Source organism: Melopsittacus undulatus, chromosome 17, assembly GCF_012275295.1.
Source record: "Melopsittacus undulatus isolate bMelUnd1 chromosome 17, bMelUnd1.mat.Z, whole genome shotgun sequence".
NCBI classification, from domain to species: Eukaryota; Metazoa; Chordata; class Aves; order Psittaciformes; family Psittaculidae; genus Melopsittacus; species Melopsittacus undulatus.
The window spans coordinates 4,752,023-4,780,015 of NC_047543.1; the positions used below are offsets into that span (position 1 = coordinate 4,752,023).

The window sequence follows — 27,993 nt, forward strand, 5'->3', positions numbered from 1 at the left end:
GTGTTTTCCAACCTAGTGGATTCTGTGATTTAGCCTCATGGGCTCCATGCCCTTCCCCAGCACCCACCACCCACACAGGGAGCAGCTCCCAGGTGGACAGAACCACCAGGCTTTGGGATGGAAGGAACACAGAGTCCAGCCAAGCAGAGCAGGCAGGGGGAGAGTTTCAGTTCTCTTTTTACTCTTCATTAGATTGTTCGTTTGAATGTTCATAGTACAAAATTAGCTGCCACAGCCCACAGACATATGGGACTTCAGGAAAGCTGTCCACTTAAAGAGCACAAACCAGCATTACCTTTCCAAGACCTTTGTGGAACAATGCTGTAGTCATCTTTAAAGCTAAATAATGCTAAAATTTCACATCATCTCCATTAGTTTTGATTTTAAATAATTTTACCATTATAAAATTAATGTATTTGCATGTATCAGGTTACACACATTTGCATTTAAATCAGTGTCAAGTAGCCCATGCTGGAAGAAGTTTAAGCAGTTGCTGTTTCAACAGCAGCCCATTCTTATTGCCTCGGAACCAAGTTTGCACACAGTATTCAACAAGAAAATGCAAGATCCTGTTTTCCCCACAAAACTGTTTAAAGTCTGTTACAAGCAACAATAAAATACCTTCCAGACAGGAAGCATTTATAAAATGCAGGGCTCTCTCAGCAAAGTGCTTGCACTGGGGCATTCACTTCATGCTCCCCATTTAGCTTCAGAACCTGAAGTGATCATTGAAGCAGATTCATGTACCCCTAAAATGTTTTACTTGCTTGGGGAAATTGGCAGTTGCAGTTATTCACTGAATCTAGCTCTGGCTGAAGGGAACTAGGCAGCAGCTGTTGAAATCAGGCAGTTTTGAGGCAAACTTGTACAGTTAAAAATGCTCAAGGAAAGCTTGTTGAAGCTGCTAACTCACCACATGCTCCTGAAGAAACACCACAGTGACATTACACACTTCACATTGTACTTGTGGCCTTCAAAACCACAAGTAGGAAACTGTTCACATAACCCACTCCCTTCTCTCTAACCCATCTGTCTCACACATCATGCCCACAGGTGACTTAATACTGTTTCAGTCCCTTGGTTGTAAATAACAGAGAAAATAAAAAGCACTTCTAATTCTACTGGGCTGAAATCCCTGAAGAATCCATACTGTGTATGGAAGGCTCTAAGTTTTGTGCCTTTACAAGCTTGATGCAAATAAATGCACAGGAAATGTTTCTTGTGCAGTTTTTCTCCCCTAAAGTTCCCCCCCTTCCCTCCCAATAACTAAACCCAACGTTTAAAACCAAAGCATGAGTATGTTACCAGCACATATGGACAGGTAAAACCAGAGGACTTTACAGCCTTCTGGTTTTAAAGAACAAATGACAAAGAGCGTTCAAGACTATTGCAATGTTTTTTCTTAGACAAGTAGCAAACGTACCACCTGGAGTAAAACTGCCGAGACAAAGATCTCTACGTACACCTGCATGTTGCTGGAATACTTAAATAAGTAATGCAAGGAACATTTCTCTTAATGGCTATTAGTGTTCAAAGTGTAGGATTATGGAGTTAAGTAGATCTTTGTACCCTGTGGATTCCAATTCTGCAGGTGGCCATTCCTCCCGACGGAGTCACATTGCTTTCACTTTGATTTGCTTCATCTTCATCTGCTTCTTCTCAAGCTTCTTCTGCTCACGCCGCAAAGCTGCTTCCTGCAGGTGAGGACAAAGAGATGTGAATGAACAGCAGCAATCCAAGAGCAGGCTGATCGCTTCAGGAGAGCTGAACAGCACATGGACTCACATCTCTAACCACGTGAGCTGGCTCCTCACTTGGAGCCTTCCCATGCTTCAGAAAGCACCAGCACATACCCTGGAAGTTCTCTGCCTCCCCACAAAGCTCCTACAGGATCAGAGGTGGGTGTTGCTGCTGTACCTACAGCCAGCCCAGAATACAAGCTACAGGCTGATGGAACAACCTGAAAATCCACCTCACCTCCAGCCTCCGCTGCTTTTCAGGATCCTCCTCGTTCATGATTCTCTCCTTCTCTGCCCGTTTCTTCTCCTCTCGACGGGACTGAGCAGCCTCCTGCCTTTGCACATGAGTCAGCTTAAGGAAGTTCTCTTCCACACGAGCCCTGTTCTTGTCAGCTTTTTGTTTACCCTTTTGACAGAGAGAAGGAAATGCAGCTCATATGGATTTCCCCCGGAGCAGGATGCAGTATCTCTTGTAGTCACATTAGAGATAAGAAGCTCCCCATATCAAGATTAGGAATCCAAAGGTAATAGTGCAATTTCATACAATATTCAGAAGACAGGAGAATAGATACCACTTACCTCTCTGTTCAGACGGAACTTCTTCACTTTGTCAATAGAGTAAATAACCATGCTCATCAGAGGCAGCAAAGACTCCATGTCCTTTGGGGAAGTGTTGCCTAAACCAGGCACTGAAAGAAAAGCATTTCTTGTTAATTCAGAGAGATTGAAAGGATTTTTCTACTTGTTATAATGCTCTTTCCTTATTGCTCACACCATTCACAAAAGATGTTCTTATATTACTCTTTAGGAAGGGTAACAAGGCTCAGTGCTGGGTCCTGCACTTAGGTCACAACAACCCCACGTAATCCTACAGGCTGGGGGCATAGTGGCTGGGTTAGTGGTTGGACTCCATCATAAAGGTCTCTTCCAACCTAAATGATTCTCTGAAATAACTAAAAGAGTTTATTTTTAGAGCTCAAACTTAAGATTCCTCACAGAGTGACAGGCACATTTACCCCACACAATCCTCCTTGGTTTATTAGCACAGAATACAAAATAAGGATTGAGTTCAGGCTCTGACAAGAGCTTTGCCTTTAAGAACAGACTCCCACCAGGCTGGTTTTATTTCAAACTAGGGGCAATCAAGTGACTCTGTGCAAGTTCAAACTGCAAGGCCCATGGCTTAAGAGCAACAATGACCTGATGCAACCACCATGGTATTAGGAACAATTTCTTCCCCAAAGGGTGCTCAGGCTTTGGAACAGGCTGCCCAGGGCAGTGCTAAAGTCACCACCCCTGGAAGCGTTCCCAAACCATGTAGATGAGGCCTTCAGTGCCATAGGTTAGTGGTGGCCTTGGCAGGGCTGGGGAACAGCTGGACTTGATGAGCTTAAAGGTCTTTTCCAACCTGGTTGATTCTAAGATCAGTAATAGCAAGATTCAGTATCCTGTTATGACAATGTGCTGCTCACTCCTCAGTGTTATCACTGCCTTCTGTTTACTAGTTAATCAATCAATGACCCCGTTACATGCACTGAAGTCAAAGATCATATATGTTGGTCTTCCATAGATGCCAGAATCGAGCATATGACTTGCACAGATAAAGCACAGCACCCCCCAGGTACACACACACACTTGTACACGAGTTCTCTTACCATTAAATGTAAACAGAAGTGTCTTCTTGGTTTCGGGCAGCTTTGTAAGCTGCCCCTCCCTGGTAGGAAAGAAAAAAGTGGCAGAAATGAATGAAGAAAAATAGGGGCATATAAAATACCTGACACTGATAGGGAAAACCTTGTCAGGAACCAAGGGAAACTTGCAAACTACTTGTTGGAGCAAATCCAGAGGAGGCCATGAGGATGATCAGGGGCTGAAGCAGCTTTCATATGGAGCCAGGCTGAGAACTTGGGGGCTGTTCAGCCTGGAGAAGAGAAGCTGCGTGGAGACCTCAGAGCAGCTTCCAGTGTCTGAAGTGGGGCTACAAGGATGCTGGAAAGGGACTCTTTATCAGGGACTGCAGTGATAGGACAAGAGGTGATGGGTTTAAACTGAAACAGGGGAAGGTCAGGTTAGATCTAAGGCAGAAGTTCTTCCCTGTGAGTGTGGTGAGGCGCTGGCTCAGGTTGCCAAAAGAAATGGTAAATGCTCCATCCCTGGCAGCATTCAAGGCCAGGCTGGACAGAGCCTTAGGCAACATGGTGTAAGGTGAGGATTCCCTGCCCATTGCATGGGGGTTGGAACTGGATGATCTTAAGGTCCTTTTTAATTGTTCTATGATTCTATGAAATAAACAGGATGAAAAGCCTGCTGTAACCCAAATTTAAGTTGCAAACTTAGTGTTTTACTTGAAAGCAGTGAGAAGGCATTAACAAACAGCACCATCCAACCTAACAGTCAGAGCCCTACAAAGGTCTGTGTATTTTTAATGACATGCAACTTTGTATATGCTGCCCTGTGATTTATATTCCTACAAACCTTCTACAAATACCAGTTAGGAAAAAAAACCTATGTTGGGTTTTTTACACTGCAGACTTTGCTTATACCTAGTTCTCAATGCATTCAAATAGCATCTGAGGTAACATCTCGACTTCTCCTTCTTTAGTGTTATTTCTTGGCCCTTAAACTGTAACAGGCTGTATATCTTTAGTGGGGTTACTCAGTCATTTTCCATGTGTACACTGGAGCTGCCAAGTGTTAGTTGGAATTTGTAGCTGCCTGAACTACAGCAGGACCAGCACACAAAAATCAGTATTAAGGCAATACAGCACCTTTATCTACTAAACTAATGCAGCATTTGGAAGCATTGGGAGTGCTGTTTATTCACCTGTTTCACCTCTGCTCCCAATTTCTCTTTATGTGCATTCCAGCAGGCTTCACAGTGCAAACAAGTCTGTCAGCCTCTATTTTGCTCAGTGCTACAGTAGCTACTGGGAGGAGAGATACGTACTCTTGCATAAGTTTTGGACCGGAGAACTGGTCCGAGAATTGGACGGACTCGATCTTGTCAGCATAGTGTGTGAGGAAATGTATCATCTGGAAGAGAAAGTGGGGTTAGTTCTTCCCACCACCAATCCATCTGCAGCCTCCACGCTCCACGTGGGTTTGTCAAAGTGTCTACGTATCACTCAGAAAACTGCTGTGCTCAGCTTGCCACTATGACACCGAGATGTAAACTCTCAGTTATTTATTTATAGCTTTTGCTACAAAGGGCCCCAATGCGTGGAATTAATGGGAGCGACTCAAATATTGGATATCTAACTCCTATTTGGGATTTTCCAGTTCATTTGGTAACAGGTCGGCTTTGAGGACCTGCAGACACACCATCAACACCCTCCTTCGAACAGGCTGTTGGAGCTGACTTCCAGGCTTTGAAAGGCAGATTTAAGTCTGCAGTTCAGATTAGGCTAACAGTTGCTATGCAAAAGGGATAAAGATGTGAGAGTTACATCCCTCTTCCAGCCCTCAAGCTTCCTTAGGGTCTGGATTTCTCTAGATCCTATGGGGTCATTTGGCTCTCCTGTTGTGATCTTTACAGGAGATTCTATGATTCTATGAAGATTAGAACTTTTTTGCATAGGCTTCCAAGGAAAGTTTGTACTAATTCAAGAGGCTGGAACTGGACGATCTTTAAGGTGCCTTCCAACCCAAACCATTCTATGACTCTAATTCACCCAGGCTTACCTTGGCGTCCATCATTCCCTCTGTGACCTCCCCCATCTCCGACAAGATGGCCAGTGAATCTGGAAGCCCGTATCTTGCACCAGACTTGGGTTTATCACTGCAGAACTCACTCTATTTCAAAGAGAACAAGGGGGAAGAAATAAACACAAGCTTGTACGTATCCTATCAGACTGACCTGTTCCAGCACAGTGGGACAGATTAGTGCACAAAGAATATGCTAACTCTGTCACTCAGTCCTACTGGGGACATTTCAACCATGCAGCACCAATAGTCTTCAGCTTAGTATTTCTCTTCAATAGCCACTACTTTAAAGATAAAACAATTTAATACTCAAAGTAAGACATTTTACTTGTGACATTTTGCTTTTTGCTTACTTTGGTAACAAACCAAACCCCACTGACATCCTACCAACCACACTTCACTGCTGCTCCTGAGTTATGAAGGAAGAGATTATTAACAAACCACTGCTTGTTATCACTGCATTCTTTGCAAGCTTCAGGGCTTGGACATACGGAAAGTGTTAATTTCAGATCACATAAAAGCAGATGACTCGGACCCAAACTTTCCACATCACATATCACCAATTAAGTTTGCTTTTCAAGCTTTGAAAAGCCATTTGTGCAAATTAAATGAGGTGAAGTGACACCCATGTGGATCCTGACAATATACTTCAGCCTCCTCCTAAATAAGAGCCAGAAGGAAGGTGTAAGCTGCTTTCAGTTGCCTCTTTTCCTGCAGTTCTGGCAGGAGCTGGTGAGGACTGATGTCTGGTGGCATTACTTGCACCCATTACATGAAAACATCTCTTCCCCACCCACTAAATCTAACAGTTCTCATCTGTTTCCAAGAAAACAAACACTTTACAGATTAGAGGTTCTTACACCTGATTATTTACCATGTGCACATTCCCAACATGAACATACATACCAGGTCCTGCATTTCCTTCTGAAGTCGCACCAGTGCTTTCCTTGTCCCAACAGCAAACACGTAGGTGTCCATATCTTCATCATTCATGGTTACTTTTATTTGCTGTGGGACAGAATGTGATTAGCCCTGAACAGATTTATACCATGCACTCTGCCTTCAGACTACTGGCCAAATAGAGACCTACATCTTCTGTGACTTCAATGTTTGATACTTTGATTCATGAGAGCAAAGACTAAGTGAGGCCATAGACAGCTAAAGTTGCTGATTTAAAGCTTCTCAGTACATCTTACAATAAAGTAGCTTTTTAATTATACTGGGTGCTCAGTTTAGTTTTGCGGTGTAACGCTACAGTCTAATGACAGTGACCAAAACAGCAGAGTTAAGACTCATCTGATGAATGATTCTTTTGGATTATTTCAGCAGTTACTAAACTGGAAGATATGGAATTACCAGAGAAAGATACCAAGCAGTTCACTTGTACGTCCCAAGGACAATCTAAAGCAGCAGCTCAGAGCCACAGGAATGCAATGCGTCACAGGTAAAGGTTTGAGCACGTACCACTTGGTCAGAAGCTGGCCTCATCATGCGTGCAAGAACATTCAGGAGGTCTTGTCTCTTGAGGAACTGAAAGCACAAGTTGTAAACACAGAAGAAGAGAGCTGAGTATACCTTGAGTGCAGCACTTCATTGGCAGAGAGCAGTGGGGCTCACAAAAATAGGACAGTTACAAATAGGTGCTTTTCAGAGAATAATTTAGCTTTGAAGGGCTGTTTGGAATTCAGTTCTCCTGCTCAAAGGCAGGCCAATTGATGCATCAGATAAGTTTCTCAGGGCCTTGCTCCCTCAAGTTAGGAGCTGAACCAGGCTGTTGGGCTGTTCCATCCCAGATGCAGGACTCTGTGCGTGTTGTACCTCCTCAGAACCGCTGGTGGGTCATTCCTCCAACACACTCAAGTCCCTCTAAATGGCAGCTTCCCTCTGTTTATACTATAGTTCTGGTTTCTATACTCCTTCTGTAAGCATCCACTCTTACCTGCTCTACTGGGCAGAACACAGGCCTGTACAGCTCTTTAGTCTGATCAGTCTTGCCTTCATGTGTGCTCATTCAGAACCCTGTACCTGAATGTGAGCCAAGGAGTTAAGCTGGGACTCCTCGTTGCTCACTCTGGAATAGAAAAGCCTCTAGAGCCTGAAAACTGGTGACAGATAAACAGTACCACAAAGTTTCTTAGCCTTACCTTTAACTGGATGAGCATTCCTTCACAGCACACCCGTCCAGAGCACCACAAGTTATAGATGTGTTCATTTTCCTGATTTAGTTTCCCAGTGCTTGTAGCTTCTTTACTAGTGCCATCATCCCCTGAAGAAAACAGTGTAAGAGAGTGGTACTCTAAAAATCATATATTTAAACAGCAAAGCTCCTCAGCAGGCTCAGAGCTCAGTTGTTGCTGGATTATCACCATGGTGTTCTAGCAGATACTACACCACCAGAATTCATTTCCATACTGGAAGTGTGGCAGATAGCTGTCAGTGCCAGCACACATCTGCACAGGAAAGGATACTCTTCCCTACAGCCTACATGCCCACCTAACCCCAGCTTTACTCACATAAACTAAAATGGAACTCACCAACAAGAGCAAAGTTACTTTCTAGCAGCTCCCTGTGAGTATTGAACCATGCATGAGCCAGGCGGTTGTTTTTGTTCTTCCCAATGATGTAATTCATGATGTAGGCCAGAAGACCTGTTACCATCAGGATCTCCATGTAGTAACTCTCCCAGCTGTTTTGGAGGTGAGCAGGAACCTACAGTAAGTGAATAAGGTCACTTTTAAATAGTGAATAAGCAGATCTCTTACACACACTCTCTCACATGCCCATTTGCACACTGGCATTACTAGCAAAATAAGTGATGGAACACCAAACAGAAAGTGGATCAACATTTATACCTACGTTAACTATTGTTATTGGGTCCTTATTTTTGCTATGGGATGCATCTGGTTTCTCTTCATAGCCTTCAAACTCCTCATCATCATACGGTTCACTCTCGGTATCACCTTCCTAATGGGTAAAATCACAACCAGCATGAAAATCTAAAGCCCAGTGAGTGAAACCCAAAAAGGTAAGGTGAGAAAGAAAGGTGTAGAGATACTTTTAGGAAACACATAGAAGGAGGAGATGAGGCATTACCTGTGCATCTGCATCATCAAAGTCTTCCTGATTCTCATCCTGACCTTCCAGCTCCACAGTGGCTTCTTCTTCATCATCTTCAGTAGTGATGATCCTCTGAGGAGACTCTGTGACTGCATCTTCGTTAACATCTTCAAATTCAGCAAAGTCATTATCGTCATATTCCATTATGTCATCTCCATCCTCAAACTCATTGTATTTTGCCACAGAAAAATTCCATGGGAGGAACAGGAAAGCAATAAAAATATAGAAATTCTTCATTTTCACTGGAAAATAAAAATAAATCAAACACTGCAATAAATCTTTATTAATTCTACATCACACCTCCAGTAATGGCCAACTTCCCATCCATGACAATTCATTCCAGCATGACTTCTATTTAGAGAGTGAGACCTTTCGTTTTAAGCTGTACCAAAAAACAGCAGGAAGAGGATGGATACTGCACTGGAGCCCCAAAAAAACAGTAGAAACTGGGGCTCCCCAGAGCAGATATGCCAGAAACCTGCAGAGTTTCTCAGCTCATCCTGGTTTTGCCCTCAGCTTTCTGGTTTTGCTGCTTGATCTCAAACCAGTCCTGATCTCCTACTCAGACTGTGGGGACCATCACCAAGGTCCAAAACAGAGTCTTAAAATCAAATAACCGTGGAACAGTTTGGGTTGAAGGGACCTTAAAGCTCCTCCAGCTCCAACCCCTACCACGGGCAGGGACCCTTTCCACTGGAGCAGCTGCTCCAAGCCCCTGTGTCCAACCTGGCCTTGAGCACTGCCAGGGATGGGGCAGCCACAGCTTCTCTGGGCACCCTGTGCCAGCACCTCAGCACCCTTAAGGGAAGAGCTTCTGCCTAAGAGCTCAGCTCAGTCTCCCCTCTCTTGGGCAGGTTCAAGCCATTCCCCTTGGCCTGTCCCTACATCCCTTGTCCCAAGCCCCTCTCCAGCTTTCCTGCAGCCCCTTTAGGCACTGGAGCTGCTCTCAGGTCTCCCCTTCAGGAGCCTTCTCTTGTCCAGGCTGCCCCAGCCCAGCTCTCTCAGCCTGGCTCCAGGGCAGAGGGGCTGGGGAGGATCGGCTGTGTCAGAGCTGGCAGCAAGACTCATTTCACTCCCTCCGGCAACCAGATCCGAGTGGGAACATGACTGTTAATGAGTTCGTTCTCTTAAAAACACCCCTTGAAATAGAAACGATTTGTTTCTAAGCCGGAGGAGCAGGGAACCCCCGCTCCACATGACAACGACACTTCAAATAAACGCCTTTGCCATAGACTTCTAGCAAAAACCTGAGCAGAACGCATCAACCAAGCTGGAAAACATGATGATAAATCACCGTAACAAACCACCATAACCGAGGCTAGCACGTTGGTCGGGTATGCCCCAATTTCACATGGATTTAAGCAGGAAAACCCCTATTCCCACACTTCACAACTTGCACTTGGAGGTGAAAGCCCCCAGGATAACGGAGCTCAGGGGGCTCACAGGAGGGATTCCGAGCCCATCCACACGCACCCATCTCCGGCAGACCCCACAGCTCCATAAAGCCTTATACAAAAGCAGCTTCCTCCAGAGTCAGCCCCGTGACACCCCGAACCCATCCCAGACCCCAAGCACCACACGACAGCCCCCGGCCACCCACCGGGCCGAGGTCTCCGGTTCCCTGCAGGGACACAAGCCCCGGTAAGCGAGGCCGGAGCTCGCACCCCCAGCACCGCACAACCGGTACCTCATGGCCGAGCTCCGGCCGGTACCGAGCAGCGGAGCCTGCCCCGGCCGCCCCATCCCCACCGGGACCCCGGTACCTGAGTCACGCGGCGCCGCCGCCGCTCGGGCCCGTCCCTCACACTACGCTCAATGCCCGCAAGCGGCGCAGCCTGCGCGCTTTGCGTAACGCGGAGCATGCGCGCTGCGCTCCCTGCGCGGCCGGCTGTGTGAGGGGGCAAACGCGTGGACGGCACCGGGAGCGGACTCAGCCCCGTAGCGACCGCACAACCGGTCACACCGCACAACCGGTCACACCGGACAACCGGTCACACCGCACAACCGGTCACACCGGACAACCGGTCACACCGGACAACCGGTCACACCGCACAACCGGTCACACCGGACAACCGGTCACGCCGCACAACCGGTCACACCGGACAACCGGTCACGCCGCACAACCGGAGTGGCTCCGGGCGCTCCCGGTTCCTCCGCCCGCCTCCCGTGGCTTCCCCTCTACCACCGCGCATGCTCCCGCGGCGTGCGCGCTGACCTCAGCGCGCCATGCACGTACCGTGCGTACGTCGTAGCGTCGCGTCTCCCCCCCTCCCCTTTTCCCCCCCGCCCCGGTAACCGGGGGAGCGGCGGCTGCGGTGGCCGAGGGGTGAGTGAGGGGCTCGGGGCCGGGCCGGGCGGTGCGGCCGCTCCTTCCCTACCGGACACCCTGGGTCCCATCCGGATGGTGGGAGCGGCAGGGACTGCGGCCTAGTGCGGGCTCGGCCTGGCCCGCACAAAGGGCCCGCCCCCGTGCTGTGGGCCCGCGGTGTGGTGAGGGCGAGTTGCGGTCTCGGTGCGGGGGGTCCCGTCTGGGAGCAGCCGGGGCTCCGTGCTCCGTGCCCGCAGAGCCGGGGGGGCCGGAGGAGGGGTTTGTGCCTTGGAGCGGCGCTTGAGAGCCGGTGGTGCCGCCGTGTCCCGTAGGAACCGGCTCCGGGGGCCAACAGAGCAAACTTTGTCGTTTGGGAGCTGTGTGACAGCGTGAAAGAAGCGTTCTGGTTGTTTTCTGGGGTAGAGGCAGGACAAAAGTCGGTAACAGTGAGGAAGAGTGCTTAAAAGCAGATACTGGAGCTTAAAAGCTTACCTGATGTGCTGCCTGCACCTCTCATCCGGTTGTTGTACGTTTTGATCTCTTACCTGCCGCATCTGCGGCTGTGGAAGCTGTGAGGTGCAAGTGGGAGAGCAGGACACCAGCCCAAGCTGCTGCCATGAGGGGCTGAGCAGCAGCTTCCCCCAAAGCCTTCTGGTGAGCTCCGGTCTGGATTGAGGTTCACTGAACAAGTCCTAAACTGGTGAATGCTCTGCACAGGGAGCAGCAGCACTGTTTCTTCTCAGGTTATTTTGAAGTTGTTTCTGATTCTGGCTGAATGTGAGAATCTGTTTAATAAGACTCATAACCTGTGGGCCATCTAATTATAATGCACTTGAAAGCTTTGGGCGTCATAATCTCCTTGGCTGCCTTGAAGGGATGACTGAGTTGACTTTGCAGGTGAGATATATTGCTTGCAATGGGAAGGATACACTTTAGTCTGTCAGTTCAGCCTTCTCTTCATCCAACTTGGAACATACATGTGGCTAAAGGTGCTCTCTTGAGGAGAGGAAGCTGACTTTGGCAGAAGCATGCCTTGTCTCAGAGAGGAGGTTTGCTTTGGGCTTGTTTTCTAGAGCTGTTGGGTTGCAGTAGTGTGATGTTTATGAAGCCATGAAACACTTGAGGATGGTACTGTAAGGACATGCAGAGTATGTAACTGAGCTGCTCTTTCATCTCTTGTCCCTCCTGATGTTCAAAGTTCTGGCCTTGGGTTTGTTTGGTTTAGGTTGCAAAACAGAGAAGATAAGTAGCATCTTAAAGATGCTGAAGTAATCACTGAGGGACACAGTCTGTTTCGGAAGACAGTTGTGGATGTGTTTATACCTACAGGAAAAGAACAAAGCCTGATGCTTTTTGGGAAGGAGATCAAACTCATCATTCACATTTCTGCAAGTGTCTGTCATGCCTGAAGGAATCCAAGAAAACCAGTGACAGTTAGATCTAGAACTGTCCAAAGCAGAGTGTTAATTTGTCTTTTCTGGTTTTAACAGATACACTGGGGACATCATGAATTGGAACAAAGGTGGACCTGGTACTAAGAGAGGCTTTGGGTTTGGTGGCTTTGCCATAACACCTGGGAAGAAGGAGGAGCCGAAGCTCTCTCAGCAGTCTCACAGTGCTTTTGGAACAGCCGGTTCTTCTGCTGCATTTGCAAAATCAGGACCTCCTCAGTTGCCTTCTTTCTACAAGATTGGGTCAAAGCGAGCAAATTTTGATGAAGAAAATGCGTAAGTCCCATTATTGCTGTGTTTATCCAGCTCGAGATTGTGGTGTTTGAAAGTTTCCAAAGTCAGGGAATGTCTCTGGGACATCTATGAGGGTTATGGTGTTGCAGAACCCTGGTAGCTTTACAACAGCAGTGTCAAGAGAAGTGGAGCTGGTTGCCTGCAGGAACCCAATCCCTTCTCTGCAGTAAACTTTTGGCATCACCCTGAGCCAATGACTTAGCCTTTACATCATCTGTAAAATGAGAATAATAACACATCCTTGCCTCTAAATAGAGTTAAAAGACTGCAGCAGTCCACAGGGAGCTGTGAGTATGTTCTCTAAGAACATACCTCAGCTCAATCTTATTCACACTCTGGTATGTTTGGAATTGGAGCAAGAGGGATAAATTTGGGTGTCTTTTGTACAGAGAAACATTCAGCTCCACAACTCTTTACTGACCCTTCTGCTAGCTGCATAAATGTGTTGAACAGGAGGGAGATCAGAAAAACCTCCCATGTTCACTGGCCTGGGAAAGCCACTCCACAAGATCAGTTTCATCATATCTCATTGCCCTGCTGCCACTTTTAGCCTCTAACATGAATGATTGTAAATCTCAACATCTTTTCTTGTGTACATAGTGGTGGTATGATCCATCTCTGTGTAGGAAACTTGACTTGAAAACCCTGAGAGGCACCACAGTGCTGTAGACCATGGCCTTATAGACTAGTTTGGGTTTGGACCTTCAGAGGTCACCTGCTTTAACCCACCATGTGCTGACTGGACAGTTGTTTCTTTTCAGGTACTTTGAGGATGAAGAGGAAGATTCCAGCAATGTGGATTTGCCATACATTCCTGCAGAGAATTCCCCCACTCGCCAGCAGTTTCATTCCAAATCAGCAGACTCTGACAGTGATGATGATCCTCTGGAGGCATTCATGGCTGAAGTGGAGGCAAGACCTGGCTCCTGAAGTGTTTATTCATTTATGTGGCCTTACTTCTCCCCAGTCAGGAGTAACAAATGTCTCTCCTGCCTTTGGCAGCTGTGTTCAGGTTGTCAGTTACCTTTTGGTGCCATGTGAATTAGAGCATGTCCAAACAATGCAACAAAGAGCTTCGTATGCCTCTGACTATGAAATGAAGGTTTTGTGCATTTTTCACTGCCTGAATTGCAGGGGTTTGTATTCCTCGGGAGCTGTTTGTAAGCCACAGTTCTGTTATTAGCTGGATTCGAGCACCGTGTTTTCAGGATGAATGCAGAGAATGTATTTTTTCAGCAACAATGCCATGAATTTAAGTATAGAGATTTCAAAGGTATTAGTAGGAGGATTTATTTAGCATGATAGGATATGGAGCAAGAGAAAGTTGAGTCCAAAAAGTGTTGTCTCTGGCATGATGGTCTAGTTATATAGGAACATTTTTCCCTTGCAAGTTTCATCATCTTGTCTTTTTATCATGTTGTCATTTTATGACCTGTTAGGATCAAGCTGCTCGAGACATGAAGAGGCTCGAAGATAAGGACAAGGAAAAAAAGAATGCTAAGTAAGTTCTCTTTTATACTTCCCATGCCTGCCCGTGTCTTGTGTGGTGCTAAGAGGATTCCAATGCATTTTGTTGATGGTGATTGTTCTGTAGCCAGTATAATGTACACCAAGTAACCAGCATTAACCAGCGCATGATATCCCCCATGGATAAAGATCTGAGCAGTAAAAATTGAATACCAGGAGGGAAGAATCCATAGTGGCATCCTACAGTAAAATGTAACACTGAGAGTTCCCTCACGTGAGAAGCTTTTCTAGGCCACCCAAAGTGGAGCAGCACGTTGTACAGCCTTCCAGAGCAGCCTGAAATAGGTTTTTCTTCTTTCCACATCCTTGCAGTGATCAGCATGGTTTAGTTTAGATTTGCATGTCTGTGAACAAAATAACTCCCTGCTGCTGTACCTTTAGTACTGGAGGTTCTTGTAAACTAGGTTTGAAGAGATTCCCTGTAAAGCAGAGGTACTGGGTAGCATGTGGCAATTGGGAATAACTTCATTTGGACTTTAAAAACCGTTTACATTTGGGAAGCTTATCTGTTTTGACCAAGGAAAATAATGATGCTGTTGATTCTTGATAGAAATGTCAGATACATTGGTAGAACTTGCATTGCATGGGGTTGATCAGATTATACATGGTCCTGAAACAGAACACCGGATCCAAATGACCACCTGGGGAAGTTCTGAACTGGATTGGCACTTCCTGGCTGATATTCCTCTTCAGTTATGGGACTTCCGTAGCATCAAGAGCTTAGACCAGGATGATCTTTGATGTGGCTTCTACTGGGAAGACGGAGTCCTAATCTTTCAATCTCTTTAATAGAAGTAAAAGAAGTCTTTGCAGGGTCGCTGCTCTGGTTGGAACCAAATATGCAAACTCCATGGGTTGGGATTATAAATGTTACTGAGTTGTTAGTGTTGTGTCTTCCACGAAGGATGGAGCTCAGCACTTAGCACATGAAAGTACAGAGCTGAGTCTGTGGAACACTTGCAGGGAAGTTTTTTTTTTCTCCGCTTGTTTTTCCAGGGGTATTCGAGATGACATTGAAGAGGAAGATGACCAAGTGAGTTCCTATGCAGTCTTTCTATCTTCTTCTTTGTTGTTTTGTTTTCTTTTTCCCTTCCCTCCCCAAATCTAGAACAACTAGGTACAAACACAACTCCAGTGTCATGCGCAGTATATGGACAGTTCAGCAGGAAGCTCTAGTGCTTGCCCTGCTGTCTCTACCCTTCCAGGTGTTTCACTAAAAAAAGAAGAATATTAGGAGCTGATTTCATTCTTTTTGTACTCTGTTTAAGAAGATTTTTTCCAGTCAGTTTGAACTTCAGCGTCCTGTACTGGTTTTTCAATCTCTTGTCAAATTTGACATTAGAATCCACTAGCCTGGAGCACCAGTGAGAGGCTGTTAAACTGTGGAGGCTATTTGCAGTGAAATTTCATGTCTGTTCAGGGCAAGGATCAGGTTTTTTTGCTCTCTATTTAGTTTATTTTCCAGTTCTGATTGAGGATTATAAGCATCACTGTAACAGAAGTAATAAATGAAGAGGAAAGACTTACTAAGTTGTAATTAACAGCTGTTGTGTTACTCACAGTAACACAGAGTGTGGAAGGGTTGTCTGGCCTCTGGCCCTTTGCTTCCAGTTTGGAGAGTGCTGAAGTTTGAGCAAGGGTGACTTACACCTGGAGACAGCTGTTGTTCAGGTGTGTTGTATCTATGCGTGCTAATTTGCCATGTAAATTAAAACCCCGGATGAGTGTATCCATATACCAGTAATTGATCCTTGCTTTAAAGATCTGATCTTTAATATTTGCTTGGCAGTTGAGTGAGTTCTGTTTTCTCCTTGAGAATGTCTTGGTGTGCCAGTGAGATTTGGTGTTTGTGAGCTGTAAGGATGGCATGGGACAGTGGTGACAGTGACTTCTGACTTGGGCTGGTGTTGAAGGACGCCCATTTGCTGTTGACTCTCTCAGTGAAAAATAGATACACTTTCATTTCTTAAAGTCTAATTAGGGGAAGTGGAGAAACTGCATTTGGCATAGGAAAAGAAGTGAATGTCATATGCTTAGTAACATTGTGTTCTCTGTTTTAAAACCCGCGTGTTTGTACTATATTCATGTGGAAAAAAGAATAGATTCTTCTGGTAAAGCATAACAAGTCTTTGTAGAAGGAGCTGTTGAGCAGACATAGAAGTTTGGGTTTTCAAAGCATTTTGTGGTCTGACACTGTAGTTACATTCTTCATTGGTGATATTGTCCTTCTGGACGTAATTGTTGGTATTTATTAGAAGAATCAGTTCTAGTGAGCATGGGTTTGTTTCCTCAATGGTGGGTGTGAAAGCAAACAGCCATTTAGTGTATACATCACTTAAACAAATGGAGTAGTATTTCTGCATCCTATTGTGTGTGATTTTACGGATCTGTTTTGCTGCAGGAAGCTTATTTTCGCTACATGGCTGAAAACCCCACTGCTGGTGTGGTCCAAGAAGAGGAAGAGGATAACCTGGAGTATGATAGTGATGGGAATCCAATTGCACCATCCAAAAAAATCATTGACCCTCTTCCACCTATTGACCACTCAGAGGTAGGAAGGAAGATTATTCCATTCTAGAAAGCAGGAGCTCAGATGCAGATTAAAATGCTTCCATCCCTCTCATAGTTCAGTGTCGTGCCTCAGGTCACACTAATGATCCTTGAAATGGCTTCAATGTTCTTGCAGACAGTTAAGAACTTCTGAGGGAAAAGATGCTTCCTCACCAAAACAAAGTGGAAAGAGGGAGAATTTGGGGTCCTGGACTAACTGACTGATTGCTCTTGCAGATTGAATATCCACCATTTGAGAAGAATTTCTATGATGAGCATGAGGAGATCACAAGTCTCACAGCACAGCAAGTGATAGATCTACGTCATAAGCTAAATCTCCGGGTAAGCTGGTCACAAAACTATCCTCCTGGGACCTTTTAACTCTTTGTTTTGGGCTGTCTTAATAATTTTAATGAAGATTTTCCCAGGAAACTCCAGCCTCTCAGCCAACTTTGGTGGCTTTGATGTAAGAGATCTTGATTTTCCTTAGCAGTTCTTGAAAGTCTTCTCCGGATTTGTCAGTTTGGGTACTGCAGTTTGCCAGTTGCATGGTTACACTTGGAGTAAAGAACTCCAGAGCTAGGAATGGAAACTGGGAATATTATATGCCATTTGTGACAAGGTGGTGTGGCGACTTTTTATGAAGGGAATTATCTGGGGAAGAACACCAATTATACAAGGAGGTAGAGGGGATGTTAGTGACAATTTATCTCCATTTCTGTAACTGAAAGTCCTGTTTACAGACATGGAATTTGCATCTACTTGAACTGAACCTCTATTCAAAAAGTAAAAAGCCATTTTCAGAGGCAGAGACACCTTTGTTCCTCATATTTTGTTTCTCTTGCTGTTCATAAACCATGATGTGTTTCTGTTCCTAAGGTCTCCGGTGCTGCTCCTCCAAGGCCTGGCAGTAGTTTTGCTCATTTTGGGTTTGATGAGCAGCTTATGCATCAAATTAGGAAATCTGAGTATACCCAACCTACTCCTATACAATGTCAGGTGAGTGTTGTTGCTTCTCTAACATCTAAAGAGAACTAATAACACAGCACAAAGGTCCCATGGTCCATATGATGGTGTATGCATTTCTAGTTTCCTATGTAAAGCTGTCACAAAGAATGATTTGTATTTTACTAGGGATCAACTGAACATTTCAGGACTACAGAAAGAATAGGCTCAGAGAGTTTGGTTTTAGCAGTGTTACAGCTGGACAAGTTGTGTTTGTGTACATGTAGATGTATCCTTGGGATGTTGTACTGTGCCCAAGCACTGATTTCATACAGGACCCTAAGAGTGATAACATAAAAATTGCAGCCCTTAAAACAGTCTAATTCAGATATAAACTTGGCAATGAAACTGTAAGCATGGATGGATGTTGCTGTGACTCCTCTGCAGTGTGTTTTCCTCTTGTTATTTGAGTTTTCATGTGATACATACACAAGAATGTGCTATGGTTGGCATAACGTGGGTTTAGAATCTCCTTATTTTTAGGGTGTTCCAGTTGCACTAAGTGGCAGAGATATGATTGGAATAGCTAAGACTGGAAGTGGAAAAACAGCAGCCTTCATCTGGCCAATGCTGATTCATATCATGGATCAAAAGGAGCTTGAGCCGGGGGATGGTCCCATTGCAGTCATTGTCTGCCCAACCAGAGAGCTTTGCCAACAGGTAGGTGTGTAGTAAAGTATGTGCCATACAGTCTCAGTTTGAATACTGTGGATTCATTGCCACAAATTGTGTGTGTAAAAGGATAGAGCCTGCAGTTTAAATTACAGCTGGATCTAGAATCACAGAATGGCTTGGGTTGGAAGGGACCTTAGGATCATCCAGTTCTAATCGCTGCCATGGGCAGGGGTGCCTCACACTAGAGCAGCTTGTTCCCAGTCCCGTCCAACCTGACCTTGAACACTGCCAGGGATAGGGCAGCCACAGCTTCTCTGGGCACCCTGTGCCAGCGCCTCAGCACCCTCACAGGGAAGAGCTTGTGCCTAAGAGCTCAGCTCAGTCTCCCCTCGGGCAGGTTAAAGCCATTCCCCTTGTCCTGTCCCTATAGGCCCTTGTCCAAAGCCCTTCTCCAGGTTTCCTGTAGGCCCCCTTTAGGTACTGGAAGAGTGTTTTAAAGTCTCCCAGTGGATGCCTTAAGTACATTTCTCAAATTACTGGAAATTATTATTCATCCCTGAGGATTTCTGAATAATTTCATTATTTATATTAAGTTATTAGGCTGCAAAGTGGATTTCAGGAGCTGGACTGTATCTGTGGGGTAGGTTTTCTCAGATCTGTTTAACATGAACTGTGATGTGCTTTGTTTAAAATCCTCAGATCCACTCGGAATGTAAGCGCTTTGGGAAGGCATATAATCTGCGCTCTGTAGCTGTGTATGGAGGAGGAAGCATGTGGGAGCAAGCCAAAGCCCTCCAGGAGGGGGCAGAGATAGTTGTTTGCACACCAGTAAGTACCTGTATGCACACAGGACCAGTTTTTGTTGCTTAACTGAAGCTGATTGATTTTTAAATACCATTGGTGATACAGAATTCATTCTCTCATCACTGAAATTTAAGTTCTTCACAGGCTATCAGATGTTGAGAGCAAGATCTGCTTGAATCAGTGTCAGTTGTGCATGATACCATCTTCTGCTAGCTGAGCCTTAAATTCATGAAGAAAATACCCAGAATGTAATGAAATTGAGTGCCATTTTCCTGAATCAGTTTAAAGCCTGTGAAGGGCTGAAACACTGAATCAGAACAGGTGTTGGTGCTGAACCAGGGATTTGAATGAGCACAGTTGTCATCTGGCTTTGCTTATTGCAGAAACTAGTTGTGAACGTGGGCAAAACTGAGCAACTAATGGCTGAAGGAAAGAGTTTGTTAAATATGCTTTAAAAACTTGTTTTGTCTTTTGATAGGGTCGTTTGATTGATCATGTGAAAAAGAAAGCTACAAACCTTCAAAGAGTCACTTACCTTGTGTTTGATGAAGCTGACAGAATGTTTGATATGGGGTTTGGTATGTAATGAACAAAGGTCCCTGTTTTGGAAAGCAGCAGTGTCCAGTTCCCAGCTTTGTAGAACTGTTTGTAACATCTGTAGCTCCGTATATCTGTAAATACAGTAAGCAAATGCTTTATAGATAAAGCTCATATTTAAAGGTCTAATATCTGTTGCTATTAAGAGATCAGCAAAGTCCTGTTGATGCTGAAGTTCAAAACCCTTGATTTTTATCTTAGAGTTGCTTAAATAACTTTTGGGCACTTCAAGTTGCATGAACAAAGTTGCATTTTGAGTTACTTTACTCATTAATGAGCACAATGTTGACCAGAGGGTTTTTTCCTCTCTTCTCCAGAATATCAGGTCAGATCCATCGCAAACCACGTCCGTCCTGACAGGCAGAGTAAGTAGACGCATGTCTCAAAGTAAACTGAGAGTCAAAGGAGGCTGGTGACTGCCAGATAGGACTGGAACAGAGCTGGGATTTCCTGTGCTAGACACAGCCGCACAATGAGACTGTCTCAAAAGTCCACTGGTGTCATTCTCTGTGTGGGCTGTTGGGAGGGAGCACTTGTGAAGTGTGGGCACTGAACCACATGGTTCATCAGTCTGTAATCCCTCCACACACTTTACTCAGAGAGAAGATGATCAGCTGAGTGAATGTTCATATGCTTTGAGAGCCTGTGTTCTAAGCTGCTGTGAAAGCAAGTTCACAGCAGTGCCACATATTATTGACTTCTTATTTCTGGTGCTGTGAAATGTGTTTGCACTTTGAGGGATTCTAAAGTGGATAATTTTCAATAGAACTGGTAAAACAGACTGTAGCTTCAGAGCCCTGACATCTGGTACAGTCCTGCAGGTCCTCACTGATAGGGTCTGTGCCCACAGTTCTGAAAGGAAGTTGTTTTTTCAAGGAGTTCAAATACTGTTTCTCTTTCAGCCCTCTTGTTCAGTGCCACTTTCCGTAAGAAGATTGAGAAATTGGCCCGGGATATTCTGATTGACCCCATCCGAGTTGTTCAGGGAGACATTGGAGAGGTAATTCCATGATACTTCTGAATCCAGCAGAGAAACGAAGCCTTCTGCTCCTCTTGTTTGAAATTGAAGTTAAACTGCAGTAGTCATTGTTTAAGAGTAACCACTTTGTGCTTAACAAATAATAGTAAAGATTGGTGTTTGGTATTGACCTTTCTGACCCTTGCAGTGATGGAAGGTTTCATCAAGGAGTGAAACAACATTAATGCAGGGATTGATTTCATTAGGCTGGATCAATGGGTATATCCTTTTGTCTCAAAAGTATAACTGAGCAATTGCAGCTTTTGCAGGGAAGGCTTTGGATCTCAGACTGTAATGTCTTTCAGTTGGTTCACGTGAGAATGTTGATTCTAGGCTTGCTTGACAGTAGCAGCTGATCTATTAGCAGGAGAGGGATCTGGTAGTAAGCTGAGAAAGTAGCAGATGTGTACTTGCTATGAAGAAACTTTGCTTCTGATACATGAAAACTATTGAGAAATGTCACCAAGTGACCTTCAGAACACTTTTCTTTTAACCATCTCTCTGAATTTTACTTTTTCTCCATCAGGAATGTTGAGCTATCCCTTCATTACCAACAAATCAATGGCTACATGAAGGCCCTTCCTTCTGGGGAACTTTTTCCTATATTTTGCTTAAGAAAAGCAGCAGCTTTCCCAGTTCATTCACAGGGTTTCTATTCCCTGAGCTAAATTATTACTCTGAGAGCATCATTCTTGAAATAAGTCATATTTAAATGTGTAAAGATGAAATCTTTTAGAGAAACTTCTGTTACTTGCAGTACAGAGTGTATAGGGAGTCTCTTTCTGATCCCAGGGCAAGCCACAGCTTGCAGGAGTACTTTCTCTGATGGCCACATGAGTAACTCTTACTGATGAGCATCCTTTGCACCTCAGACCTGCTCTTGTTTAGTTTATTTCAGATGTTAATAGCATCTGTCCCAAGAGTATCTGAATTGCAAGTACCCACCTTTAGATCAGTAAGGTGCTAAACTGCATCATGTCAAAGACCGAACTTTGCCTCTCTCAGGCTTAACCTCTGCCTTATCTGAACTGTGAAAAAGAAGTGGTCAGCAGTTAGACAAGAGCTAACATCTCTTCTGAAGGATTTTGTTCCCCTGTTTCTCCACTGTTTATTCTCACACGTAGTTGAAATTCCTCATTCCATTCTGCATTTGTTTGCCACACTGTCCTCTCTGTCCTGCTTTACATCTTGTCTGATTTCCTCCCTTAGGCCAACGAAGATGTTACTCAAATTGTGGAGATTTTCCCCTCTGGCCCTAGCAAGTGGAACTGGCTGACTCGACGCCTCGTGGAGTTCACATCTTCTGGCAGTGTTCTCCTCTTTGTCACCAAGAAGGCAAATGCAGAAGAGTTGGCCAATAACCTCAAGCAGGAGGATCATAATCTGGGGCTGCTTCATGGTGACATGGACCAGAGTGAGAGGAATAAAGTCATTTCAGAATTTAAGAAGAAGGGGATCCCGATACTGGTAGCTACTGATGTGGCAGGTAGGTGATGTTCTATGTAACAGTAGCTCCTATGAGCTGTGGATATGGGCAGCAAGGCCAGCACATGTCAGTGGAAAGCAACAGGGTTGACTTCTGCACATGCTGGGCACTGTGTTTCTGGTGCTTTTCACGTGTACACAGTGTTAGCTGGGGGGTTATTTTTAAAGTCTTCTGATGTTGTTTCTGTTACAGTCTGACAGTTTTTAATATACAGAAAGAAAAAAAGCTGTTTCTTAAGGAAGTAGCTGCTCTTTGTTAATCAGCTGACACATTATGCATGCTTAAATGATGAGGAGATGAACATGCTTGAAGCCTTCTCTAGAAGAGCTTTTGCACCTAGATGTTCAGCTGACCAAAGAGTGAACTTCAGTGTTCTTTAATAAATCCCTCTCTCTTCAGTGGAAAAACAGTCATATAAAGAGGTCTTTTCCATCCCTAACCCTGTGGACCTGGGGAATCAGTGTAACTTTTACTACTGTTAGAGGAGATATCACTATGCTTGGGAGTTTTAGCCTGTGAAGAACGTCTTACATGGGGTGTGTTCCTGTGCAAACTCCTTTGGTATGCTGGAGCAGAATGAAGCAATATGCTGGTATGAATGGGTTTGCTTTGAGTTAATTTGGGATCATCACACTCCCCGCTATGATGCTTTTTATTACAGCTCGTGGGTTAGATATTCCTTCCATTAAGACTGTCATCAACTACGACGTGGCTCGAGACATAGACACTCACACCCATCGGATCGGTCGTACCGGCAGAGCGGGCGAGAAGGGAGTTGCCTACACTCTGCTGACTCCTAAAGACAGTAACTTTGCTGGTGATCTTGTCAGGAACCTGGAAGGGGCTAATCAGCATGTTTCCAAAGAACTGTTGGATTTAGCAATGCAGGTATGAAGCAAAGCTGCTTGAGTAGAGCAATGTTCCCTTCATGATTAGCACAGAATCAGGAGCTCAGGGACTTGTTTCTGGCTCCATCATGTGTGAGCAGTGACCTTTTGGTGGTCTATCCTATTTTTAAGTAGGTTTTCTAGCGTTTTTAATGGCATTTGAAAGACTCCATGAAGACATGAAGGTTTTGGAATGCAGTATGTAATCTATTCTGGGGTCTGGCACTGCCTGTGAAATTAGGAGCTGTGATCTGCCTGATGCCAGCAGAGCACTCCCGCTCCAGTATCTCATTACAGTTGGATTTTCAATAGGGATTTATGGCAGGCACCTGGGCAATGCAGCTTAGCTGAAAGCTAAACTAGAACATAATTACAGGGACATTCACTCTGTGAAACGGTTGTTGCTTGGTCATTGTACCTGCTTGGCAGGGCTGCCTGTCAGGCTCACTATATATAGGTGTAGCAGATAGCTGAAGCAATTGTGCTTGTGCCACTGTCAGCTCTGAGTTCTTGTCTTTTGCTGCCTTGTGGAGCTGCAAGAGAGCAAAGGCATTTATGAAGCTTCTTATTCCTTGTGTTGAGATTTGTCCTTCTCTTGTACAGAATCCATGGTTCCGAAAATCACGTTTCAAAGGAGGAAAAGGCAAGAAGCTGAATATTGGTGGTGGTGGCTTAGGATACCGTGAACGTCCTGGTCTGGGATCAGAAAACTCTGTAAGTAGAGATGCTGAAGAAGTTGGTTGCAGAGTCTTGGAACTTTTACACTTAGTATTGACTGGTCTTTAATGTAAAAAAACCTTAGTACTGGAGTATAGCCTCTGTTTTCAAAGGTTTTCATAGCTCAGAGTCTTCCAGAGTTAGCATCAGAAACATCCCAAGTGAAACTGTCCCTGTGGTGTTACCCTCTTTTCAAGAGCTGCCTTCTTTAGGGCCAGAGCAATCCAGAAGGCTTGGAGATCCTTCCCAAAATAGACTGCCAGTGCCAAATAAATGCTAATACGTTACTTCAAAAAGCATTTCCAGGCAGATTCTTGGCAGCAAAAGATCTTGCAGCATCAGGAACCTGTACCATTGTATGTCTGTGGTAGGAAACCAGCTTATTACCAATGTGTGTGGGGACAGTTTAACTGTAGACATGTTAAAAACACATTGTGTCCTGCATCTCTCCACAAGTCACAGCCTCTATGACTTCTTTTCCACCTTGTCTTGGCTATGAGTTCTGTGACAATCTTCATTTGGTTGCGTTTTGCTTTTGCTTGTACTGCAAGGAGCTGGGAAGTGTGGTTATATTGTTGTGTGGAGACCTTAGAGCAGCCTGTCATTGTCCTCCAGGTCATGGGGCAAAGAGCTGCGCTGCTCAGTGCTCCCCAGAAGTTTCTCATCCTTAGTAGACACACTCATTGAGTGCAGAGCTGCTGTAGGTTCAGAGGATGATTGACCTGGAAGTGTGTGTTTTGGATAAACCTCTTCAGTTGCCCTTTGTCTCTTTGCCTAGGACCGTGGAAACAACAACAGTGTGATGAGTAACTACGAGGCATACAAGCCATCCACTGGGGCAATGGGAGACAGGCTTACAGCAATGAAAGCAGCTTTTCAGGTTGGTTCCAGCACTTGTGCTCCAAGTTCAAACTGAAGAGAATGGGACATAACATGGAAAAACTTTATTAATTTACTAATGATTCAAGACAACTACATTGTTTCTCCCCTGTAAATGCAGAAACCCTGTTGGTTTCAGGGCAGTTGTAGCTGTGGCCACATCTCCTCTGCTTGGAGCAAATGCACAGCATTGCAGTCCAAAGTGGCAGGATGAGTCTGCAGGTTGGGCTGAGCACATCTGCACAAAGTTAATTTGCCAAACTTTGTTTTCAGGGGCCTCTTTGCTGTCTTCCCCTTCTGGATCCTGCTCCTAGGCTTGAGCCTGTTTAGGTTGCTTAGCAGCAATAGTGTAATTGCAATCAAAAGGAATGGGGAACAGAGAAACTCTCTTCAGTGTAAAAATGAACCCCACAACATAGGAGTCCCCCTGTTTCTGTGGTTTGGTAGCAGATGCCTGTTACTAATTCTGTGTTTTTAAGCACAGCAGGGGTGTAATCACTCCAAGACTGACTTTTTATAGGAACTCCTTCCTAGGGGTTCCCCAGAATTCAAGATGGGCTTGTTGTGTGCATGACTGTGTGGTTTGTGCTGCAGCACCAAGGCAAACATGTTCTCTTGTTTCTTTCTCCCTGTCTCTTCCTGTCAGTCCCAGTACAAGAGCCACTTTGTTGCTGCGAGCTTAAACAATCAAAAGACTGGTAGCTCTGCTGCTGGGGCAAGCGGCTGGACCAGCGCCGGGAGCTTGAACTCAGTACCAACCAGTTCAGCCCAGCAAAACACAGCAAACCCCGAGACCCCACTTGCAGCCACCGCAGCGGCAAAGGGTGTGCCAGGCTTCACCAGCACAGGCACTTTGAGTAGCGTCCCCACCTTCCCAAGTGTCGGAGGACAGGGCTTCAACAACACAAGTGCCAGCACCAACAGTCGAGAGGGCAGCGGTGGTGGTGGTGTTGCAACCACCGGCGGTACCGGCGGTGGTGTGGTCAGGGAACGGTACAACGACAGCCGGCCCGGTCGGCACAACGAGACCCCGCGCCGTGGGGACGGCGGTGGTCGCTACAACCAGGAAGGAGGTGGTCGGCACAGTGACGTTTACCGCCACGGAGACAGCCGCCACGGTGGTGACAACCATCGCCACGGGGAGAGCCGGCACTTCCCCGATGGGGCCGGTGGGAACCGCAACAACGGCGACAGCAGGAACAGCAGCGAGGGGAGGAACAACGAGAGCAGGAATGGTGACAACAGGAAGGAGGCCACCACCAACCGAGACAACAAAACAGATGGGTTTGCTGTGCCAGAGCCCCCAAAGCGGAAGAAGAGCCGGTGGGACAGTTAAAAGCTGGTGTTGCCCCAGCCTGGGGTCTCTGCAGGTGGTGTTGCCTTTTGCCAGAGGATTTGGGGGGGGTTTGGTAAGTGGTGGTTGAGCTGCTGGGGGAGGAGAAGGAAACCATACAAACTACACTCCCCACACAAGTCTGGGCCGGTACATCTGCAAACAGCTTCTCTCTAACGATGTGTACACACAGTGCTTTAACCCAAGAGAAATCATCTTGATAAAGCTCCCTGGGTTCTGCTTTTAAACATTCAGTGCTCAAGTGACTGCTGGATTTAAACAGGTCTTGCCAAGAAAGAAGCTGTTTCATGGCCTTCAACATGGAGAAACTGTTGTCCCTGCAAGTATAAAGTAGTCTTTTTCTTAACCAGCATTCACACTTAAAAAGTAACAGCTTGAGATGCTCAGGACCCACCTGGTAAACAGTGCTCTCTCAGCAGTGTGTTCAGTGTGGCAAGTTCTTCTTGTTTTCACATATTATCCCTACAGAATTTGGCCTCCAGGTTGCTCCTTACATCCCAGCACGTATGGATCCATCAATTTGCATTGCTGAAGGTGGGATGAAGCTGATTTTCCTTGGTTTTTGGTTTATAAGAAGCTGTTCAAAGGCTCCTTCTCCAGCCCCAGCAAACCCCAAATTCACCTCTAGTGCAGGCTGGACTCCCTGGCTTGGCTGTGGTCAGTACATCAGTCCCAACCCCATTGCCCAGGTCTTCTAAAGAACCTCTTCTCTCCTGCTACCCTTCACGTTGATGGAAGCCTGCATAGCAAACTTGGCTCTCTGCTGTGCCTGTGCACCCTCTGTTATGAGAGGGTTGAGTGCTTTCTTCAAATGAAAGACATAAAAGGGAATCCAGCACAGCCACACTACTCCAAGGCCGGTGCCCCCCATGCAGTATAGCTCAATGAAGAGGCTTCCCTCAGTAATTCAGGGACCTGCTGCTCTCAGAAGCCTTTAGGGAGAACCTGAAAAGCAACTGATGAAGTGGAACAACTCGGCTCTCGCCCCATATTGGACACATGTAGTTAAAACTGTAAAATCCTGCTTGACAGTTTTTAACTCGTTGTGTGTATTACCCCTTTTTTTAACTCTTTGTTGGCACCATAAAGGTAAGGCAGGAAGTCTTTTGTTGGAACACGGCAGCACCCACCCCTGTCTTGTTTCTACTGAAAGAAGGGTCAGAATCGGTCAGGTTTTGGTGACATTGTGATGTTTTCTTTATCAGCTGTGCATTTACTTTCTGCTTGCTCTAGTAAATGTTTTATTACTGGTTCAAAGCTATAGAGCACCTGCTTTTTATTCTCCTCTGGCTGTGGTGGTGTCTGGTGTCTGCATCTCCATCCTTTTCTTTCATCAGAATTGATGGATTATGGTTGATAAAAGAACTCCTGTGGGGTTTTTTGCAGTATCTTTGACCCCAAACTTTTGCCAACCCTATTTTAGCTTCAGAGCCTGCTGGGGAAGAGATTTTCCCCCTTCATTTTACAAGTGGAAGGGCATGGTGCTCATCCCAGCCTTCCTTGGGGCCACTAGAGAGCTTGGCAGCAGTTTTGTGATGTGACCTGCATGTGTACTGCTTCGTTTGGGCCCCTTCACTGGTTCTAATCTGTTGGGGTTGTTTGAAACAGCTTCCACTTGAATTCTCTCATTATGGTCTAGGCAGAAACCTCATTGCACTGGTTTGAGCTCTGCATATTCAGTATTAAGTGTGTTCCAGGGCAGATGTGGCAGGGGTTTAGATGCTGCTGCATCCATGCAAACCCAGACTGGTTTGCATTGGAAGGGACCTTCCAACAAAAGAGCTTCTGCCTAAGAGCTCATCTCAGTCTCCTCTCTGGCAGGTTCAAGCCATTCCCCTTGGCCTGTCCCTACAGGCCCTTGTCCAAAGCCCATCTCCATGTTTCCAGGCCATTCCCCTTTCTCACCTTTGAGGTTTATCACTCTGCACAATTAAAGATCTGAG

The 27,993-nt window shown here is 45.5% G+C and overlaps 2 protein-coding genes across 2 annotated transcripts; one reads left to right on the forward strand and one right to left on the reverse strand.

Annotated features, from left to right (window-relative positions):
- Nucleotides 1–159: 159 nt before the first annotated feature.
- CCDC47 (coiled-coil domain containing 47) lies at nt 160–10,519 on the reverse strand. Its single transcript, XM_034070190.1, has 13 exons — nt 10,322–10,519; nt 8,535–8,800; nt 8,298–8,405; nt 7,976–8,150; nt 7,586–7,707; nt 6,906–6,971; nt 6,348–6,449; nt 5,421–5,531; nt 4,687–4,772; nt 3,395–3,453; nt 2,319–2,428; nt 1,978–2,145; nt 160–1,694 (listed from the first exon to the last, which is right to left on the reverse strand). Exons 2-13 carry the CDS (start codon nt 8,793–8,795, stop codon nt 1,614–1,616), a joined length of 1,449 nt encoding a protein of 482 aa, XP_033926081.1. The 5' UTR covers nt 8,796–8,800; nt 10,322–10,519; the 3' UTR covers nt 160–1,613.
- A 240-nt stretch (nt 10,520–10,759) lies between these two features.
- On the forward strand, nt 10,760–27,307 carry DDX42 (DEAD-box helicase 42). Its single transcript, XM_034070189.1, has 18 exons — nt 10,760–10,884; nt 12,357–12,593; nt 13,373–13,523; nt 14,051–14,112; nt 15,135–15,171; nt 16,540–16,689; nt 16,926–17,030; nt 17,568–17,687; nt 18,177–18,353; nt 19,008–19,136; nt 19,591–19,690; nt 20,027–20,074; nt 20,612–20,709; nt 21,937–22,213; nt 22,875–23,101; nt 23,704–23,814; nt 24,596–24,697; nt 25,343–27,307. The coding sequence occupies exons 2-18, from the start codon at nt 12,373–12,375 to the stop codon at nt 26,030–26,032; spliced, it is 2,805 nt and encodes a 934-aa protein (XP_033926080.1). The 5' UTR covers nt 10,760–10,884; nt 12,357–12,372; the 3' UTR covers nt 26,033–27,307.
- Nucleotides 27,308–27,993: the final 686 nt, after the last annotated feature.